Source organism: Phyllostomus discolor, chromosome 1 (genome assembly GCF_004126475.2).
Source record: "Phyllostomus discolor isolate MPI-MPIP mPhyDis1 chromosome 1, mPhyDis1.pri.v3, whole genome shotgun sequence".
Lineage (NCBI taxonomy): Eukaryota > Metazoa > Chordata > Mammalia > Chiroptera > Phyllostomidae > Phyllostomus > Phyllostomus discolor.
The window spans coordinates 178,792,471-178,814,538 of NC_040903.2; the positions used below are offsets into that span (position 1 = coordinate 178,792,471).

Sequence of the window (22,068 nt, forward strand, 5' to 3'; positions counted from 1 at the left end):
TATCTGGTATTTTTAATGTATAGAAATCTTAGATGTTATAAAATGTCAATTCATGACTCTGTGCCCACTATGGTCTCCTCTGCTTTCAGTCACCTTCCCAAGTCTAGTAGGTCCACTGATTTCAGAAGGCAAGACAAAAATACCACAGCCCTTAAGGTAGAAGATGAAGTAAGTACTGAACAGGCACATCATCAGAGGGCACAGACCTCCCTGTCACTAATGGTCAGGCGAAACTTGCTCTTATTCACTCCTTTCTGCTGCCTCTGGCCACCTGTCAGAATCTCTCTGGCCAGGCTGCACTGGCTAAGGGCTGGGTTATTCCCAGCTCATCCATCTGAGGGCAAACACCCTTAAACTGGAGGCTCCTGAAATCACATCCCTTGGTGATGCAGCGTCAGCCTCCTCCTCTGTCACTGTCTGTGACAGTTCACTTAAGCTATGCCCCTCTTCAGGCCTGAACATGCTCATGGAAAAAATGGCAGCATTCTCTCCAGCCTGACAATGATATGGTCTATGACTTAAGGGATGGTTATTTTCCTGAAGGAGAAGAAGGAGTGGGTGAATTTGGGTGGCCTCTTGATACACTGCATTTGAGTCCTGACTCTTCTTTCTCTCTCTCTTGCCAGCTAGTCAGCCTGGGGGTGTGGAATCACACTTTAGAGTGGGTGGGAGAATGTCCGAGTAGAAAGAACTGCACGATCCCCAGGCACAACTGGAAGGGCCAGACAGAGACGGGCAAAGATAGAAAAAGCAGAGATGCTCAGGAACATTGATGTGGGAGGAAGGGCTGACTCATTGCCTCCTGTGAGATAAAACACTCTGAAGGCACTGGCTCAATCCTGGATTTTATTCTGCCAGACCAAACGTCAGCAAAGTGACGTAAATGCTGGATGAAGTGCGCCCATAAGTACTCTGCTGCTTCATCATATGCATGTGGGGCAGGTCTGTAACAAATGTTCACTCCAGCCTACCCAGAGGATGCAGCACATAGCAAAACTATAAAACCCTCTTCTGTATGTTGTCCTGCAGACTAGTCCAAGTTATGGCCTTGGCAGCGAGGCACAGGACTCTGAAGTCACCATCTGGAGCCAGACTCATAAATGGTACTTCCTAGCTGTTACCAAGCTCAGCCAGCCACTGTCTGTGTCCTCATCCCATTACCTTGGTCCCAGCACTCTGCAACTCTACAGTGTGCCCTTCATGTTTGTGGTCACCATAAACCTGCATATTTGTTATGACAGTTTTCTGGCAGGGGACTGTGCAGGTTTTAAAGAAAGGGCAGCAAAAGGATCGTGTGGACTAGGGGAAGGGCTGCCCCTCCCAAACCCACACAAAAGCCCCTCACAGCCTAGAGGGAGCATGGAACGCATGCTTCCGTTACCTATGTTCTTAGCAACCAAAATGCGGTGACGTCACCAGAGCTCTAGTCAGGGTCCCTAGATACTGCACTGTTGTTACTAAGATGACAGACAACCTTAAATAAAGAAAAACATCAATAAAATGTGAGACCCTGTAAGAACAAAAGTCACATTCCAGCAGCAGTCACCTACAGAATGTCTGTTAGTTTAGAAAACTTTGAAATAGCAGTAAAGGCAATAGCCTCCCTCCTAGGCTCCCTGTGGGCTGCCAGAGGGCTCTGGAGAGACTCAGGTTAAGGATAAACTTCCTGGGGGTGGTCACCATACACAAAAAGGCAGACACTCGGTCCAGTGTTCATGCATATGACACCAGTCTGGAGCCCTTCAGAAGGAGCGATGAAGAACTGGATCACTAGTGAGGATCAGAAATGAGTTCCCATCTGTGCTTTGTCTAAATAGGTCACACTGAATGGCTCCTTGTGGCCACAAAATGTTAATGATTTCTCCCCAGTCTCAAAAACTGGACTACATTTTTTATGTTCTTTTAAAAGTAGGGTTTATTAAGATATAATTTACAGAGTAAATGTCATCCTTTTGGTGCATAATTTTATGACTTGGAAAAATTCATGAAATCTGTAACTACCACCATAGTCAGGATATTCAAGTTTCATCACCCCCAAATTCCCTCATACCCCTCTATGATCAATCCCAGACCTGATAGAACTGTACTGTATTTAATACAAAGGTTAACACTTTTTAAACTTCCCCTTAGATATTTACCATATTTCATTCATTGTAAGACACAACCCCACCTCGATTTGAACACTGAAACTAGGACGTGTCCCATAGTCTGTGGCACTTTACCCTAATTGGTAATCATTTTTCTTCTTAGAGATACATAAAATAATGTGTTTTATCATCTCTGGTGCCCTTTAAAAAATCAATGAAGTATTGATTTTTTGAAAGTCATAACATTTGAATACTTACTATGGGTTAAGCATTCTACCAAGCCCTGAAAACACAAAAATGAATCAAATGGTTCTCAAGGAACTATCACTTGCGGGGAGGAGATAAACAATTACGAAATGTAATAATGTCTACAGTGGAGGGGTATCCGTCACTAGGACTACATGAAATTATCTCTATATTGGCCACCCTTCTTCTTGAAGGCAAAATCCACCCCCCCATTCGTACCCTTCCATGTACATAGGAAATAAGGATGAAGGAAGTATCTTTTGGCTTCACTGCTTATTCCAGGAGTGAGTTATTGTCATAGCATCTGACATATCGCCTAGGAACAATCCAATTATTTCTCCCATAACTCATTGCTGTTGTAGGGAAGTCTCATTTTAGTGTTCAACAGCTGCAAGGCTTTTATGATAATATCAAAAGACAAGTCACTGAAAATAACTGCTTAATCTGTGAAAGGCAGATGCCCCAAATCTTTCAGAGACATGCTTCAAGGTCCCCAAATTCTTCCCTGCACAACTTTTAAAGGGCAACACAGAGAAGACAAGTTAGTGTCCTTACCTGGTTCTTGAAAGTGTTCTTCATTTGATAGAGTCCTGGACAAGATAAGTATTAATGCTTCTTTAAATTGGTCAAAATGTACCTAAAAAAGCAATTAAAATAAATTCAAAATACTTCCCACAGCCTTAAGGTATAAAATCCATCTATACACAAGGCACCAGACCAGCTGTTAGTATCCCGAGAGCCTTGAAGTAAGTCACAACCTGCTTTCGTTCCCTCTTCTTCCCCATTTCTCCAAAGCACTGGAGGAAAATGGACTGATTATTTCTGACACCAGTGTCATAAATGCTAATATCAATACTAATATTTATTCAACCCCAAGGGGGAAAGCTATATAGCAAAACCTTTATAAATACAGACAAAGATGAGTTTTGAACTCTTAACTTCTTTTATTTTCCAGAACAAGACCAGAAGAAAAAGATGTTAGGTTTAAATATTAGGAAATACTTCCCAGGTAAATGACCCTTGGTAATGATGCCCCAAAGATGCTCTCATCTCTTCAGATACTCTAGAAAGAAGTCATCTTTTGACTTCCGGCAAGATGGAGGAATAGGTGGGCGCACCGTACCTCCTCGCACAACCAAGAACAGAACCACAATAATTTACAACAATGATTTGCAGTCATAATATCAGAACTGTCAGAGGATTTATCTAAATGGAAGTCGGACAGCCTAGAAGTTGAAGTAGACCCGTACATCCAGACTGGTAGGGGACTACGAGCTGAGCGAGCGGGCGCGGGGCTGGCGCGGGTCGCAGGCGCGTGTAGGTCGGGGGAAATCTGGCACAAAATCGGCGCGACAGCAATCCGGGTCGCCAGAGCGCACGCAGCGGTGTAGCGGTGATCCCTGAGTATGCAAGCAGTGGCTGGGGGAATCAGTGGGGCAGCGACTGGGGACCAGGGCAGAGCTCACAGCCCAGAAGCCCAGGGAAGTGTCTGACTCCAGGAGAACGGAAGGGTCGCCATTGATCCCTCCTGTCCCCGCTCCTGCCCCTGCCCCCACATATAACGTCACAAGCTAGCGACTGGGGCGCCCAGCACCGGTGAACACCTAAGGCTCCGCCCCCCACCATAACAAGAGCGACCAGACCGGAGAAAAAATAAATAAATAAGTAAAATAATAGGAGAGACAGGGAAAGACGTAAGACATGTTTCCAGCAGAACAGATCAGACCCCCAGGACTCATCCTTTTGAGTGACCAAGAAATAGCCAATCTATCAGATGCACAGTTCAAAACACTGGTGATCAGGAAGCTCACGGAACTGGTGGATTTTGGATCCAAATTACATGAAAAAATGCAGATTACCATAAAAGGGATGCAGGAAGACACACGGAGAAGAGCCAATTGTGAAAGGAAGGAATCTGAGTCTCAAAACAAAACAGTGGACCAGAAGGAAGATAGAATCAACCAAGCAGGAGAGCATGATGAAATAAGAATTCAAAAAATCGAAGAAAAGCTTAAGACCATCGAGGACACCTTTAAACGTTCCAACATCCGAATTATAGGGGTACCAGAAGGGGAAGACCAAGAAGTGGAAAAGTTATTTGAACAAATAATAAAGGAGAACTTCCCCAAACTGGCAAAGGGAACAGTCTTCCAAGAAATCCAAGGAGCGCAGAGAGCCCCAAAGAAGTTGGGCCCAAGAAGAAACACACCAAGGCACATCATAATTACATTAGCCAAGGTAAAAACGAAGGAGAGAATCCTAGAAGCAGCAAGAGGTAAGGGGACAGTCACCTACAAAGGAGTTCCCATCAGACTGTCAGCTGATTTCTCAAAAGAGACCTTACAGGCAAGAAGGGGCTGGAAAGAAATATTCCAAGTCATGAAAGACAAGGACCTACATCCCAGATTGCTCTATCCAGCAAAGCTCTCATTTAGAATGGAAGAGAAGATAAAGTGCTTTTCAGATAAGGTCAAATTAAAGGAGTTCATCATCACCAAGCCCTTACTTTATGAAATGCTAAAGGGACTTATCTAAGAAAAGAAGATAAAGAAAAGACATGTATAGTAAAAGGACAGCAAACTCACAATTATTAACAACCACACCTAAAGCAAAACCAAAAGAAACTAAGTAAACAACTAGAATAGGAACAGAACCACAGAAATAGAGGGCACAAGGGGGGGCTAGCAGTAGGGGTGGGAGGAGGAGAGAGGGGGAAAAGGTATAGAGAATAAGTAGCATAGAATGTAGGTTGAAAATAGATAGGGGGAGGGCAAGAATAGTACGAGAAATGTAGAAGCTAAAGAACTCATAAGTATGACATATGGACATGGACTAAAGCGGGGGAAGGTGGGTGGGAGAGGGGGCACAGGGTGGAGGGGAGTGAAGGGGGAAATGGGACAACTGTAATAGCATAATCAATAAAATATATTTAAAAAAAAAAAAGAAGTCATCTTTTGAGGATGACTTGAATACAGTCTTGCCTGTGGCAGGTATATAATATTTATCTCCCGAAGGCCTTTACGATTCTAAAAACAAGCAGACATCAATAGCAAACACAAAGGATAAAAGGACCTTGGAAAGCATTTTCCTGAATCCTTAAAATCACAGTTACTTTGACTGCAGTAGGAAAGAACTTGAGTTTTATTTAAGTAAATACTGAGAATTGAGATATCACTCTGGTTAAGGGGGTGATATGGTTTTCTGTGTGGCCAAGTATGCTCTTCCAAAACGTAACGTTATGTGATCTCACCACAGGGCAGAAGGGAGAGATGGTATTTCTTCTCACCATCACTCTAGCTCAATATTGTGGCAACAATTTACATAGAAGCCCATATGTAAACACAAAGTTAGTAAATTTGTAATCTGTGCTGTTATGTGTCCCTTTGGATATCATTACAAAACAGTGTGTAAAAGTTTTAAATATAGGTAACAGATAAAAAAATTTCAAATTAAAATTGGAAAAGCAACAAACCTCATTAGTTATCTAAACAATGGAAGAAAAATCATACAATGTCTTATCCATGCAAATCAAAGGAGAGGAATCCATTGAGATTCCTGTCATAAAATTGTACGTACTTGTAATTTACCAGACTCTCCCAAAGTACATGTGATTTCCCCACCACATTAGTTTTGTTTAATTGGAATGATATTCGAAAAGCATATTTCTTTAGATCCTGCACACTAACAATCAGCATAATCTACAGAGCCAGAGAAGAAATCTGTCAAGGGAGCCAGGGCCACACAATGAATGAAAGGGTTAAAAGACTGTAGAAACTGTAAGCTGTGCTAATTAGGTTTCACAGGTGCCAAATGGCTTGGAAGCCTGGGGAAGGGAGGAGGGGCAGGCTCTGCTGTGTCCCAGAGTCTGAGGTGGGCTTCAGGCACTTCGGCATCCCAGCTCCAGTTCCCAGGGACAAGCGCATCTTCCCAATCAGCCAGTCCATCCACAGACATCACTTACACAAGGGCTCCAGCTCAGGGGCACTTCCGGGCACTTCCTACTTCCTGCCAGAATCATGCCTCCCTTTGGGGTGTGGTGGTGGGGAGTAGAAAGGTTAGGACCACAAGCTCTGGTTCTGACCCTGGCTCAGTCACTCACTGCCCGTTGTGAGCTGGCTAAATTACTAAACCTATCAGAGCTTCAGTTTGCTCATCTGTAAAAATGGGAATATCTAACAACAAATATTTATGATTCACTCATCAAACACTGAGCAGCTGCCATACACCAGGCACTGTCCTAGGCCCTGGTGACACCGCAGTGAATGAGTGACAAAGACCCCTGCTGCCACGGAGCACAAGTACTCAGGAGAAGTCACAGGGAATCGGGCAGATACTGTGCAAAGAGCATGACATGTATTTTGTTATTGATAATATATTCCTGATAGCTGAGTTAGGGATAAAATGAGTTTGGTCAAGCATTTAGAACTTCCTGGGACTTATTAGGTACTTGACAAGTAGAAGTTAATGCCACTAACAGGTACAGTAATTGGGGTGACTGTTTCCACCACTTTTACAGAGAAACAGGGCCACATTCTCAAGCAAAACAACTGGCCGTGGGAGTAACCAAGATAATGGAGTGGGAGTGTGTGTGTGTGTGTGTGTGTGTGTGTGTGTGTTTGGGGGGGGGGGCTGGGGCAGGGGGGTGGTGACAGCAGGGAAGCCCCAGAGCCTGACTTGCCCCCAGGGTCTGTGCAGTAGTCCAGCAGCGGAGATAATGATCCAGGCTACTGTGTTTAGGGACCTCCAACTGGGTTTCTCCTCTGCCTTTTTTTCCCCTTCTTTCTTAAGGTATTAATGGAGATGGATGAATAAAGCCTAAGTCTCTTGTTGCCACAGTTATGAATTGAACCGAAAGAGGCTCCTGTTTCAAAAAGGCGGGGCTTGCTTGAGACTTTCAAATTCTTTTTTTTTCCTAAAGATTTATTTATTTATTTATTTTTAGAGAGGGAAGGGAGGGAGGGAGATAGAGAGAGAGAGAAACATCAATGTGCAGTTGCTGGGGGTCATGGCCTGCAACCCAGGCATGTACCCTGGCTGGGAATCAAACCTATGACACTTTGGTTCGCAGCCCGCGTTCAATCCACTGAGCTACACCAGCCAGGGCGAGACTTTCAAATTCTTTAAAGTTGTCTCCAGGGTCTCTGATGGGGCTTGCAAAGACAAAAGTTTTGACAGTGGTAACTGGAAAGAGCCCTTCCAAACTTTGTCCCAGCAGTTCAATTCAGTGAGTGTTAGCCATGAAACTCACCCAGGGGGCTCTGCACCTCAGTTTTACTCCCCCTGAAAAACGGCAAAAATAGCTATAATCTGGAAGTGAATTCTAATCAGCTCCCAAGGCTTTACTATACCATATTTAAGGGATACTTAGGCTCACACAAACACCCCTATTTCTGGGACAGTAGCACCCTCATTTACATGGAGGTCGCTTATCTCTCAGGCTCAGTCGGGAAATTTGCCAGTGGCATCCAAAGCTGAGGACAGCGTCACGATGCCCATACAGTCTTCTCACAGAAAATGCCATAGAACCAACTCAGAAGCTCTTCATCTCACTCGACCTGATGTGTTTTAAGTTCCATTATCCTGCTTCCCAACCCACTGCAGATTGGAAGCAGTAAATAAAAGACGGGGCAGGGCGCTCCAAGTCAAGTCCAAGAAATAACTATTGACATACTGGGGAGGAGGAGGAGGGGCTATCTGCTAACTAACATAAATAAAGTACAAAATTTTGTACTTGAACAAACTATTTTTAAAAACTATATAAATTACATAAAAAAGGCACATGCCCTCAAAAACCTAACAGGCTGAGATTATTTAGTGTTGGGGCAAGGACACATGTGCTGCTAAATAAATCCTGAGGATATTACTCTTACAGAAGAATACATGATAGACCAAGATTTATATGATCAAGAAAAGCCTTATATTGCTTAATGTACTCTTCGATAGGGTAAGACACAAATTAAAAAAAAAATTTATCCCCAATGGCTAACCTTAAAAAAAAAAGTCTGCCACTAACTGAAGTAAGAGATCCAGTTATTAGAAAATTGTATTAACGTGGGTCCTGAAGAGTGCTAGAGGAATGGGGGGATTAATGTAGGTTTTCTTTCCTGGGCATTGGGTCATTTGGTATTCACAGCATCCATGTGAGATGGTCAAGGCCGGCATCCCTCCTTAGCATTGATGAGAGAGGCTCAGAGAAGGCCTGAGCCTTGCCCGAGGCCACATGTCTTGAGGGGACGGAGTTACTTGAGAACCCAGGTCTTCTAACTGGACACATTAAAGTGCAGCTACTCTGCCAGCCCCACACTGCTGCATTCCTGGTCTGACCTCTCCAGGAAATCCCTCTGCTGCAAGTCCTCAACCTGACATAGAGCCATTAAGTACAAAGCACTGGTGCTTTGGAGGATATAAGACCAAAAGATACAGCCCTGGCTGGTGTAGCTCAGTGGATTGAGCATGGGCCTGGGAACCAAAGGGTCACTGGTTCAGTTCCCAGTCAGAGCACATGCCTGGGTTGCAGGCTAGTCCTCAGTACAGGGCCTATGAGAGGCAACCACACATTGATGTTTCTTTCCTTCTCTTTCTCCTTCCCTTCCCTTCTCTCTAAAAATAAATAAATAAAATCTTTCTAAAAAGACATACATAACCTCTGGCCTCAGGGGGTTTACCAGCTACACCCTAGACTCCAGGGTGTGGGAGGGTAGAAAGGGGAAGAAAAGAAGAAAGTTTACTAGTAACTACAAGGAAGAATCTGGTGTGTTCTGAGAGAGACAAAAACAAGCTGGTAGGGGGGCCTCTGACAAATGAGCAAATCCCACCTGGCCAGCAGGGAGGAAAATAGGGACATTTGACAACATCTGAGTTCTCCAAAATATTCACGGGCAGAGCTTAAAGTTTTCCAAAATGGACTTACAATGTATTAAATTTGCCACATTTTAGAAGGGTCTATAAAATACTAAACATGATTACTAACTCAGAGGTTCTTCATAAACCAACGTCTATCTAGGTGACCCCTTCTACCCCACCAAAAAAAAAAAAATCTAAAAATGTAAAACCCAAACCTGGCAAACTGATGAAAACCACTGGAGAAGTGGCAGAAGGCAAGATGGGTCAAAGGGGTCAATTATATGGTAACAGATGGAAAATGGACTTTTGGTGGTGAGCATGTTTTAGCATAGAGATAGTGAATTATAATGTACACCTAAAATTTATATAATATTAACCACTGTTAGCTCAAGTAAAAAAATATTGGAACAGCTTTAATTTTTAAATTGATCTTTATTTTTCTTCTTGCAAGGGTGTTTAGACACTGGACCCTGCACTTTAAACAGCAGTGAATCCTGTATCTTTGAAGAAGACAGTGCTCTAAGAGAGGCAGGTGACTGCTACTTTCCATCCCTGCTCGTGAATACTGATGCGGCAGAAAAGCCCCTTAGGGCACAACCCAGAACCAAAATGTTAATAAATGCCCTCTATTGTGAAGAAACATGCATCAGCGGGCTCACTAACTTCAGTAACTGGAATTTTTAAGTACCATTTTTTGTCTTCCAAGGGAGTTGTGCTGTTGAATTATGTTAAAATTTAGAAATCATCCCAACTATACAATGCAATTAAATCTCACAAAGTAACAAGCTTCCGAGCTGTGCATCCCCTGGCTGGTACCTCCTCATTTGAATAATAATTGCTGCCATTCATTTTACAAGCACTCCTATATCTTGTATGCCTCAAAGGGCAGTTTGCAGCAATGGGAAAATTACATGACTGACTGAAAACACACATGACATTTAAACTAAATTAACAGGAAGACCAGTCAAGTCTGATTTTTTTGTCATGTGTCATTACTGCTTAACAGAAATTTACCTCATCACTTTTCCTCTCCAAATTTCATAAGAATGCGTTTTTAGAAATACGATTTGCATTTCTGAAAAAAGAATTTAAGCACCATTTAAACGAGAAACAAATGGTATTTTAAACCATACACACAAACTGCAACAGGAAGGAAAATAAGGAACTTAACGTTGCATAAAATAATCTTGTGCAATCTTGGAGACCAAATGCATAGTTTCCACATGTGTGCAGGCCGCACTTCACACAGGCCCAAAGTGAGAGAACTCACGCCAGCGTTCAACAAAGTGTGCTTGTAAAACAAGACAAAGGCTCATGTGACCATCTTCATAGGAAGGAGGTTTGTATCTAGTAATACAAAGGGAAGTCAATGAGAGAACATTCAAAACATTGTTAGTTGAAATGGGTATAGAAAGTTGGACTCCTCAGAAGGTCGATGTACAGGAAAATAATGTTTCTGGCATTATGCAAAGAGAAATGACATAAACAAAAAACAGTTTCAAGTGAAAGACATAGTTATAAAGTGTTATATTCTAAATAAAGCATTCTAGTTATTGTAGCTTAGTAAGTTATTTCCTGCAGGCAATGTCTAGAGAGGCAGAGGCCATTTGCACACGCAAGTTTTAATACCCTAAAGCAGCTGTATGAAGTTGTACTCCAAGACTGATCCAAGAAGCCCTGCCTTCAGATGGAAATAGATGAAACCACCACCACATGAGTTTCTAGCAAATTCATATTCTGTTCTAAAGAAATTCCTCAGAAAATCATCGCTGGAAACTCATTATTTATTGAACACCCATTCTAGGGGTGTAAGAGAAGGAAGGAGATACAGAACACAGTAGTGAACTGTGTGCCTGGCTGTAGGATGTCTTTGATATATACACAATCTAAGTCAACCTTCATCACAGTCTTTCAAGAAGGGTATTATTTTCCCCACTATACAGATAAAGAAACTGAGACTCAGAGATAATATGCCCATATGGCTGAAATGTGTCAAGATCAGTATATGTACCTAGGTGTGAATTCAAAGACTGTGCCTCAATAATACACTGTCTTGATGGCATGATGGGGGTGGGGATTGGTTGAAGGGAGATAGAGAATTAGATTCATTTCTGCATCTCTGGAGTCTCAGGAAGCTGTGAAGACACGCATTCACCCTCGGGGTCTGGGAAATCTGCGCTTCCCTTCTGGTGCTGCTGCAAATGAGCTGCCTGATCTTGGACATATCACTGTACTTTTCCAAGTTCTGGATTCCAAGTTTCTCTTCACCCAGATGAACATTTAAGTCTAAAAATCTGTGATGAACACTGAAGAACTTTAAGTCCCCTCATCCAGACAAGATAACTCGTGAAAGTATCAGTGAAATACTATGGAAATTTAATGAGCATTCCTGACCATATTTTCTCTGGTGAAAGAGATGACCATTGCTGAAATAAAGCAGGTAGACAAGAACAGCTTTTAATACTTGTTCCCCACTCTTGCTGAGGCAGAAGGCCTTCCCAACAGCTCTCCCTTATGCTCTTGCTTTCATGAGACTAAATACTGCTGAGAGATTCAAGGTTCACAATATGCAAAACCAAAGTTAATTTCGCAATGACTTTGACAAGAAAATGTTAATACAGAATGGAAACAAGTCTTGTAGGCTCTGACTCAGAATGTCTTCTTATTTATAAATGGGAACCCGAGATCCTTAGGAGTTTAATTCAACCCCAGATGAGACTGCTGTAAAGGAAGGGAGTGATGGAGAGAGGTCCATAGTCACAAGACCAACATAGGAATCAGAAAATATCATTCACCCTTTCGGGCTACTGATTGGTGGTTAAACAGTAAGGTAAAGGGAAGGTTCAGACACTTAAGAAATGCAATGAGAAATGTTTCCACTGTTTCCTATAATGAGATCAAAAAGGCTCGGATCAATACTATGAAACAGGAGCACAAACAGGCGGTAGTTATAAATAGGCACTATTGGACGATCAAGCATAATTTTGCACACAGAGAACAAGTAACGAGTCCAAGTAACTACCACCAGAAAGTGCTTCTGTATTTCTGACTTACTTTTCAAATGGTTAAAATATGTACATGAAAGAAATCTTTAAAAGCTTTTAATGAATTAGAAACAAACAAGCAATCCTCCTGAAGATCTGTAAATTAATCTCAACATTTATAAAATAATGAAAGGTGGGAAAGCTGAGCTAAAGCACATATCTGTACAGCTATCAAATTTTAATACTAAGAAATCTTTAGGTACCTTTGATAACCAAGGTCTTCCTACCTATGGGACTCTTTGGAAGCCAATGATGAGTTCTGCTTCCAGGTGGCTTGTTCTGATTCTATACAGTGCCAAGGGCATGGGGCCCTTCAGCATCCAGATTCATATTAAAGAATATAGCAAGGAAATGCATCAGAACCCCAGGCTGCTCTGTCTCAAGTTCATATTTGATTGGGATATTCAATTATGAAAGGAAAGTGTATTTTTTAAAAAGGATATAATTAAAAGCTTCAATAAAACTAAGGTACATGATCATATTTATGTCCAGATTTTTAATAAAAAAGATAGAGAGGCATATGGAAACACATCATTTAAAAGACACAAACCCAGGAAGCACCTAAACTGCATATCAAATGCTTGGATGAACACTTAGTTCAATACAGGAATTAATGTGGTTCCCTTTTCTAAATGTTTGTAGTATTTGCTCCCAGTACTACTCACCTGTCAGGTATATCATGTGACCAGACAATAAACTCTTCAGTGTCTTGAGCAGTCCCTTGTCTTAGGATCTCACCCACCTGATATCTGCTTAACTGTGACGAAAATATGAATGGAGCTCTTTTGATAAAATAGTAGAAAACATCTACCAGCAATATCCTCTTTCCTTCAACTGGTAATTTACACTCTGAGGCATCAAGCACACACACACAGGGTGAGGCAGAAGTAGGTTTACAGTTGTTCATATTGAAAATAATCCAATAATTAATAAATAATAATATAAGAATAAACTGTGTTTTGTGTATTCACAATTATAAACCTACTTTGGCCCCGCCCTGTAAAACCACTGTGCTCAGGGGAATATGGCTTCAAGTTATAAAGCAAGATCGAACAGATGAATTGAAACATAATTTGGGGATAAACTGTCTATTAGTAAAATGCATGAAAATGGCAAGTTGATTTGTTACTCTCCTTAATGCTGTCAAAAGAAACATTAGGCTTTAAGAAAGATAGCAAAAAGTTATTAAAGATGGATTTTAAAATAAAAATAAACAGATGATATTCATGTTCTTAGCTGAGGGGGAGAGTGTTTTTTTAATCTGTTTTCAAGGAAAGATGATTAATTGAACTGAATTCCAATAAAGGTAAACTTAAAAGTTTTGTTTTATTTAAAAATTAGACTTTCTAAGATTTAAAAGGTAAAGTTAAAACCGTAAGTGTCCTGGAGGCTGATGGGTACTAATGTATTCAAAAACCAACTTGACAGAAAACTGTACTTTGTGACAAACATAAGACTAGTAGAACGCCTGACATACAAGATGCAGAACAATACATATTTGTTGAATTAATGAATAGATTAATATATTTAGGTCTGTCATGCTACTATTTCTTTCTCCTGTTTCATTAAACCAGACTCCTAACCCTTGTGAGTTTCCTAAAACTAATACCTAAAGAGAAAAAAGATGCCCTGGCTGGTGTGACTCAGTGGATTGAGCACCGGCCTTTGAACCAAAAGGTCGCTGGTTTGATTCCCAGTCAGGGCACATGCCTGGGTGGTGGGTCAGGTCCCCAGTAGAAGGCGCGTGACAGGCAACCACACACTGATGTTTCTCTCCCTCTCTTTTTCCCTCCCTTCCCCTCTGTCTGAAAATAAATAAGTAAATCTTTAAAAAAAAAAAGAAAAAAGATGACTGGCATTAAAAACTTATTTTACAACTTGTGACCCTTCTCAATATACCAAGGAGGTGAGAGCACTTGGATTGCTTCTATGAATTCTAAGAATTTTTTCCCTATAATTTAAAATTATAGACCATATAGGGTATCTATAACAGCATATGGCCAAGTTTATGAAAGCATCTGAGAATAATTCAATTTCACAAAAAATGCAAATTTAACAATAATACATTAATTCATGCCAACCCTGCTCTCAAGACAATCACCAGGGACGCCCACATGAAATCAATACGTAGACATCTATTTAACTTGTATCACGGGCTCCCTAAGCAAATATCACACTACAGACCACTTAGGTATCCCTTATTCACAGGCAAACAGCGAAAATTTTATAAAGCAAGCTGAAAGTGTCAAGTCATTAACAAATCAATCGATAACTGCTCCCCACTTGAGTTTGCCAAACGGGGGCACAGATGTGCAACATCTGGACAGCAAACTGCTAACTGGCTGCAAGGTGTGATCTGCTTACAGCAGAGGCTTCCGTGTTTACACTGACTCTTCAAGGAAACCTTCTGTTCTCTATGTCTCCTCAGGCTTCAGTAAGCATGAAAAGAAACCCACTCTCTCATACTATTCTTTAGATACCAAAAAGCCTGAGATCTCCAAGGACCACAATGGGAAATACTACACTACTCTTTTGCCTCCTCAAAGTGTCTGGGACTGAGGCAGAATGAAACAAAATGCCAGAGTGCATTACATGATGAGGAGCAAATGGTTTAATCCTCGTAGCTCCCATTTCTACTGTTTTCAGAGCAAAATTTTTAGCATTTGGGGGGGCACACATGTATTCACAAGTAGCCAACTACTCCAAAGGGACCAGGAATGACCCTGGTTTTGCAAACAGTTACTTCTCTAAGTGTGAGCCCTGTTAATCACCACACTCATGGTGCCCAGCCCTTCAGAATGTCATCCTCTGTGCACAATGTCAGGGCGGTCACTACTCCTGTCTGTCTCATCTCACAGAGAGCCAATACATCACACGGTGTCTGAGGTCACTTACCCAACTTGTCAGCTAAGAGACAATGAAAATGAAGAGAAGTAAAAAAAAGTTCTGCTTCCTCAATTTACACCACATGACAAAAACTTGTCTACAATGTGTCAGCAATGACAGCAACAGGCTAAAAAAGCATTGCCCATTTTCTCCTCTCATCCATTCAAAGACAAACAAACAAAATCAACAGCAAGACTCAACCCAAAGCCATACAAATATGCTCTTAATTGTGAGAACTGAACACAATCTCAGGTCGGGGTGGATCAAACATCCTTTCCACTAACAGAGGGGTGGGGGGGGGGGAAGAAACCTCTTACTCATCTCCGTGACTTGCTCTGTGGGGAGAACATGACTATTTGTTGTCAAACGCAGAAGTGAACATCAGCACACACACACACACACATCTCTGCTGGAAGCGAGTCGTGCTGGGTCTTAAATGAGCCTGCACTGTATTTACTTACCCTCCTGTCTTACTTCCTGGGTGAAGAGTTTAATTAATACTTCACCCCAGCAACAATGCACAGAAGAAATAGCTTTATTGGGAGTGAAAGCCATAACAGCAATCTGCTTTTCCTGGGAATGGCAGTCTCTGTACTGCACTTCCCTTCTCCTCAGTGGAAATCTGTCAGCTCCCTGCTGTCTCAGTGATGAAAGTGGAGCCCATAAAATGCTCCACAAAGAACAAGAAAAAACTGGGAAACATTTCTGTTAACTCTTCTTCTGTCTTTATCTTAGATGCTCAGTGTATACCTTCCCAGAGTGCAGATGACAGCAACCCCCCATCACCTGAGCAAATTGCACTGCCACATCACGCCCATTAGAGTCTGTCTGTTTCTCAGGTTAAGAGTTAAGGGCACATACATCCAGGATGTCAGAAACAAGCTGCAAGAGGTGTGGTTTGCCCCACCCCCAGCACCCGGACAGAAACCGCACCCACTTCCCACTGCCGGTGCTCTTCCTCAGCCTTACCCTGCCCAAGAGGTTGTCCTGAAGCAGCGTTTCTTGCAGCACCGGAGCCACCTCCTCCAAGCTCAACATGTGGCAAAGGTCGGTGAGTTCCTCCTGTCCCAGGGACCCAGTGCCGGTTGTGTCAAAACTGTCAAACAGCTCCTTGAGTCGGGCCTCATGCTGGTCTTGCTCCACCTCATCCATCCCATAGCCCACAGCGTTCACCTGTGTGGCACAGAGACAAGGACAGGTTGGGGCAGCCCCTGGAATCCCGCTGCTGCCACCCCTCAGCACACTACCCCTACCCTCTGCACACCCTGGTCCCCTTGTGCCAGTTGATCAGGACTTTGGTGAGGGCCAGCAGGGGAGGTAATGCTGCACACCCACCTGTAAGACCACGGGTCTCTCCAGGACCCAGCACTGACCAGTGGAACTGCCCCATGCACTCACCTGGGGGAGGGGGGCATACCAACAAGGTCAGGTCACCACAGGCTAACATTACCAGAATGAGGGAGTCTTGCAGGCAGAAGGTGCCCCCCCCAGGTGGGCAGCCAGTCTGGCAAATTCAAGACTGAGAGTGATTCTCTATGAGCTCATCTAGCCTAGGACTTACAGACGGTGAAAGGCTACTTCTGACATCCAGTCCTTTCAAATGAAGTAACTGTTAGTGCCAACAAACTGCAGGGCTACAGCTTCCACACAAGTCCGTGAGCTCCAGCCAACCTGTCCAGATGCTGCAATCTGCTGGCTCGGACGAGCTGATGTTTAGTTTCTCTTCCTGCAGCCTAGATGCTCCTCTTCGTGTTTAGACCAGAGGGTTGCAGCAGCAGGCACACGTCTGATACACAACCACCTCCCTGTTTACATGAGACCCAGTGCCTTTCACACGGGTTCCTCAAAAAGCAACTCAATTAACTTCATTGTTGCAATTACAGGTGTGACAGGAAGCGTATTCCCTGAAGCTCACTTTAGTCCCAGGAAGGTTTAGGTAATGCTTAGTTGCCTAGAGAAAGGAGAAAACAATACTCCAACCTATCAGACAGTGAGGTTTAAAGGAGCCACAGATCACATGAATCCTACAGAGTCTCAGGGGACCTCTACCATCTAGGCCACCTCACCTCTGTTCACCCTGTTACTCTGTCTTCCACCTCTCTGACCCACCCAGACTGGGTGTTCTTCTTCCACTGTCCATGGGATTGGTAAAAACATGGAATCATCAACAACTCTCGCAATCATTTTTGCTAAAAATATATACGATAAAATACTAGAAACATCCTACTTTAAGAAGGAAACTGGTTTTTTGCTTGTACATTAATTCATTTATAATGTGTGGGGCCTTCCGACCAAAGGCTGCCACCTGCACATCTGGAGGCACCTGCACCACGATGCAATGGAAGACAAGTGCGACATCCACCCTCGAGACAGTGACCTCGGCAGTCTGAAACAAGGCCCTCAGAACCAGCCCTTGACTAGAAAAAGTAGCACCTTTTAAAATTTTTTAATCTTGCTAATATAAGTTTTTATTATAAGTATCACATAACATGAAATCCGCCCCATTAAAATCTGAATTGTGCAGAGTATTGATCTCCAGATCTTTTTCATCTTACACAATGAGCTCTATACCCACTGCACAGCAACTCCCCATTTCCCACCCACCCCCAGCTCCTGCAAACACCATTCTGCTTTTTAAAGTAGCACCATTTACATAAAGCAAGCCCTGGGTCAGAAAACTCTAATTTAGAAGCGATGTTCTATGGAACAGATCATTACAACATGGGAGACATGTATGTGAGTTAAGATGCTGAACATGGCCAGAACTGAAAACGAGAGCCTTCCATACAAATTGGTGATGCTCCAGGTTGTGTGGATGTCTTTCCACAGACAGCTGTTCACAACATGACAAGCTAAAACAGAACCAGTCATCCCAAGGGTTTCAGCAGAAGCAGGTGGAGTCGGAGGATGGATTCCAGCTCTGCCACGTAGCCCGATTCTTACTGGGGCTGGACATTAACATGGAGAGGTACCATTCTGGTCCAGGCTCCTGGTATCAAAAGGTCTCTTCTCTCAATTACCAGTTTTTCTATTGCTAAGGTGCTGCTGACTCTGGCTACCTTCCCAGAATTGGTCTGTTGGGTTAACTAATCACTATGTAAATGTTTTCAAAATAAATTGAAAGCGCTATACAAACATCAAGGCACCAGAAAAGAAATGCCAAGGTGTTAAGCATAGCCACAAAAGCTAGGAATTTAGAAAAGGCCAAGGCTTGGCTAATGAGATTCACTTTGAGTCAGCCAGTTAATTGTCCGCTAAGATCTGCTGAGAATCCCCAAGGTGCTCTGGGGTTCTTCGGGTTGCCATAGTTCTCAGACTCACTCTTGGGGTTTAACCATCCCATGGGCTGTGATGCTGTAATCTGACCAACTTCATAAAAGCCAGACTAGTGTGCTTTTGCTTGATTTTGCATATTAAAAAAACAACAACTCAAAAGTGAAAGAATTCTAACACTTCCTCTTTTAAAAACTACTTTTAAGGGTTGGGGGTTTGTCCGTCTCCACCAGTGAACAAGAGCCATAAAACTCACCATGTACTGAGCAGTCCTGGTCTTATCCGTGGCTCTGAATTTCATAACCTATCATGCCCTACTCTTTGGAAAGTCACTGAATTTTCACAAAATAAAATCCTTTCATAAGAAAACATTCCTTTGGCTAAAGGGGGAAACAGCCCTATGCCTAGAGAGCAAATGATGGCACATAAGAAAACATCCAAAAGATGTTACATATGGCAACAAGTTGTCAGTAGGCTTCTGGCACAGAATGCGTTTTTACTGGTTGATATTACCCCCCAAATGTTCATCAGTAATTTCATATGTAAGAATGTTTTTCTCCCCCACTTGCCAGAAATTTCTTTAAAGGCAAGGTCCACAACTTCAATTTCTTTTATAGCTTTCCCCAAATGCATAGTATTTGGGGAAATGTATTCTTCATACCACGATGCAGTAAACATGGACTACTGAGTATATGGAGATTTGAGTGGAAACTTCACCTGAATAACTACAGAAATAAATGAGCACATGAAGAATTTGAAATGCCCACTTCTTCCGAAACACACCTCTACTCCCATCCAACTCTTTAGAAGGCGTGTTCAGTCTTAGACATAACCAAGCAGAAGTAGAAAGGCAGCACTCACTGCCAAATGGCTGTGTGAAGTTTGGTTCAAGGGTTTAGTAAGTGAGGCAACGGATTCTCACATTTGGGCTACATGTGTTTGTTATGGGCTTTGGAGGACAGTCTGTACTAAAACACCTTCCCTGGGCCCCTCGTTTATAGAATGGGAAAAACAATACCCATCTGGAAGGGCTGTCCTGAGGGTTAAATATGGTAAGCAACTGAGAGTAGTTAATTCCAAAGAAAGTTAATACCAGAGGGGAATTGAGAAAACCACCAAGAAAATACCTGTGACTTACAAGGAAGGGGTGAACTGAAGAGAGGTAACTTACACAAGTCAATCAGCCACAGATCTGCCTTTAAAGAAACACAGCAGGAGCTGTGGAATGCCAGAATCCAGAGGGCAAGAATGGGCAGGGTGCGTATTGTGTACAGTAAAATGCTGTATTACTCAATGGTAATGGCAGTAGGTAATGTTCAATGTTTCTTCAATCTTTATTTTTTTAGGATTTTATTTATTTATTTTTAGAGAGGGGGAGGAGGGAGAAAGAGAGGGAGAGAAACATCAATGTGTGGTTGCCTCTTGAGGGCCCCCTACTGGAGGCCTGGCTCACAACCCAAGCATGTGCCCTGACTGGGAATCAAACCGGTGGCCCTTTGGTTTGCAGGCTGGCGCTCAATCCACTGAGCCACACCAGCCAGGGCTGTTTCTTTAACCTTTAAAGGCAGACTATTGATAAATGTAATGTGAAACAAAAGCAAAAAGGCTAAACTATAGTTGGGAACTCAGAAAAAAACAATTTCTTTTAACTTTCTGATCATTTACTATCAGACTGGCCTATGCACAGTACTTTACCTATATGACCTCGTTTAATCCTCCTAATACTTTAAAGTAGATCTCACATTCCCATTGAAGACGTAGAAATCAGGGGTTGGCAAAAGTCTGCAATTTGTCCAAGGCTACAGCACTAACATGAGGGTGGAGCCAAGATCGGAACCCTGGTGTGACTTGAAACAACACTGTCTCTCAATCCCACACATAATAAATAACACATGAATGGGACCACTGAAATGATACTGGCAAAGCACTTGCCTCCACCTTCACGTGATAACCAGCGAAACAGTGCCAAGTGCCAGGCGTGGTTCTGTTGCAGGGAACACTTGCTGGCCGCAGACTCCCCCAGGTCGTAATGGTGGGGGGCTCCTCCCTCCCTCCCACCCTTGACCCTTTGTTGAATAATTATAGTCTCCAAGGCATTAGGGATACACAGAGTAAGTACTTTCTTTTTAATAAAGCATCTCTGGAATATAGGGCAAGGAAGAACTAAATGTGTATGTAAAAATGATCATGAAGAATCCCATATCTTCAAGAGTGGGCAAAGTCCAGGAACTGACAGTTGTTAAATTAATTCCCCAAAACACTTAGCTACGTCTAATCTGTGCAATCCCACACTTTCCAGAGTCAAAGCCTGGCTGATGCCCACCGCTGACAGGAATCTTACCCAGAAATGAAGGAAGTTGGGTTTGGAGTCATAAATCTTTCTTCAAATGGCAAAGAACAACTCCAGTTTTATAAAGCCCGCCACAAACCTGAGCCTCCTTGCATCCATTTACCTTTCCACCCAAACTGTCAGGAGCCTTCACCACTCCTCTGGGATGAAAGGGCCAGTGTGGGCAGTATTTTGGAATTCTAACTAGGGATGGTTAAATAAGAGGCAGATGCGCAGAGCCATTAATCAAAACATTTATCACCTAGTGACCACCCATAATGAGAACTACACAGAGCATTTGCCTTCCAAATAATTCAAAACAAGGCTGCCAAAACGTGCAGCCCCTGACAGGGATGTCCATTACAGAGCTGTGTTATTGTGCTCCGCTCGGCAACCCTGGCTGATGAAATCACAGTGCCAACTGGGACTGCAAGAGGCATAGATGGAGGTGCAGCTGGAATGATGAAGTCCCCGACATAAGGCCAACATGAAGTGGACACGTGAACTTATGAACTTTCCAGCATCCAAGATGTAGAAAGGAGCTTGTAAGAACGGCATCCCAGCCAAAGCAGACGTCTGTTCTGGGCCAGAGGGAGTAAAAGGGGGACAAAGCCTGGCAAGGGAAAACCAAATAATAAATGAGCACAATGCCAGAGCCCCTAGCTCAGGCCTTTTATTTTCCCTCCAGATGGTCCAACAGCTGAACAGCTACGAGGAATGTCTGCATGTCCCTCTTGGCTCAGCCGCTTTCGCTGGGTATTATAATAGATGCTTGTGGATCTGTGTGCAGACATGGCTGTTGGGGGTCCACAGACCAGGCAGTGACCACCAAGTGACTAATTCAGTTACTTTACAACTGAAGTGATAAACAGGCACAAGCCCTGCTTAGGCAAAGCTTTTCTTTCATGCCTTTAGCTTTCACCGTGTGGTAAGTCAGAGCCTCATAATGCCAACGATCAAATTAAATTGCCCACCTTCTTTTTCTTCTGTCTTTTCTGCATTTTATTTTGCTGCAGATATTTTCAGTCTTACCATTTTGGACTAATTTAGTATAAAATGAAATAGGGACAAGAATAAATTCAAGTTTAGTAAAGCTTAATAGAAAAAGCACATGTCCCCATTTATGTATCTACATAGAATATTTCAGCTCAAAACGACTGCCGTGCGCACCAGTCACTGTGAGACAGCCTCCTCTCTGCTCAGATTTCATTTCGGCCTCAGCACCTCATCTCTAACTGGATACCAAAAACACAAGAGCATCACCAAGAATAAAATCATGATATAAAAATATAACACAAAAGTTTAAATGACACCACCCAGAAAACAAAGTCACATTCAGTTTTAAAGAATAACAATCTTT

General features: G+C 42.7%; 1 protein-coding gene across 11 annotated transcripts in view; it reads right to left on the reverse strand.

The window, feature by feature from the left end:
• NIN (ninein) overlaps window positions 1-22,068 on the reverse strand; it is a 97,212-nt gene that overhangs the window by 71,782 nt on the left and 3,362 nt on the right. For 7 of the 11 annotated variants that reach the window (XM_036009947.1, XM_028505580.2, XM_036009924.1 and 4 more), the window contains exons 3-5: window positions 16,668-17,057; window positions 16,076-16,279; window positions 2,889-2,970 (exon numbers count right to left, since the gene is read on the reverse strand). In XM_036009947.1, coding sequence (XP_035865840.1) covers window positions 2,889-2,970; window positions 16,076-16,258 — 265 coding nt within the window. In that variant the 5' untranslated portion in view covers window positions 16,259-16,279; window positions 16,668-17,057. Of the gene's footprint in view, window positions 1-2,888; window positions 2,971-16,075; window positions 16,280-16,556; window positions 17,058-22,068 lie in introns of all 11 variants that reach the window. The other 4 variants (XM_036009897.1, XM_036009915.1, XM_036009908.1 and 1 more) reach the window with 3 other exon arrangements.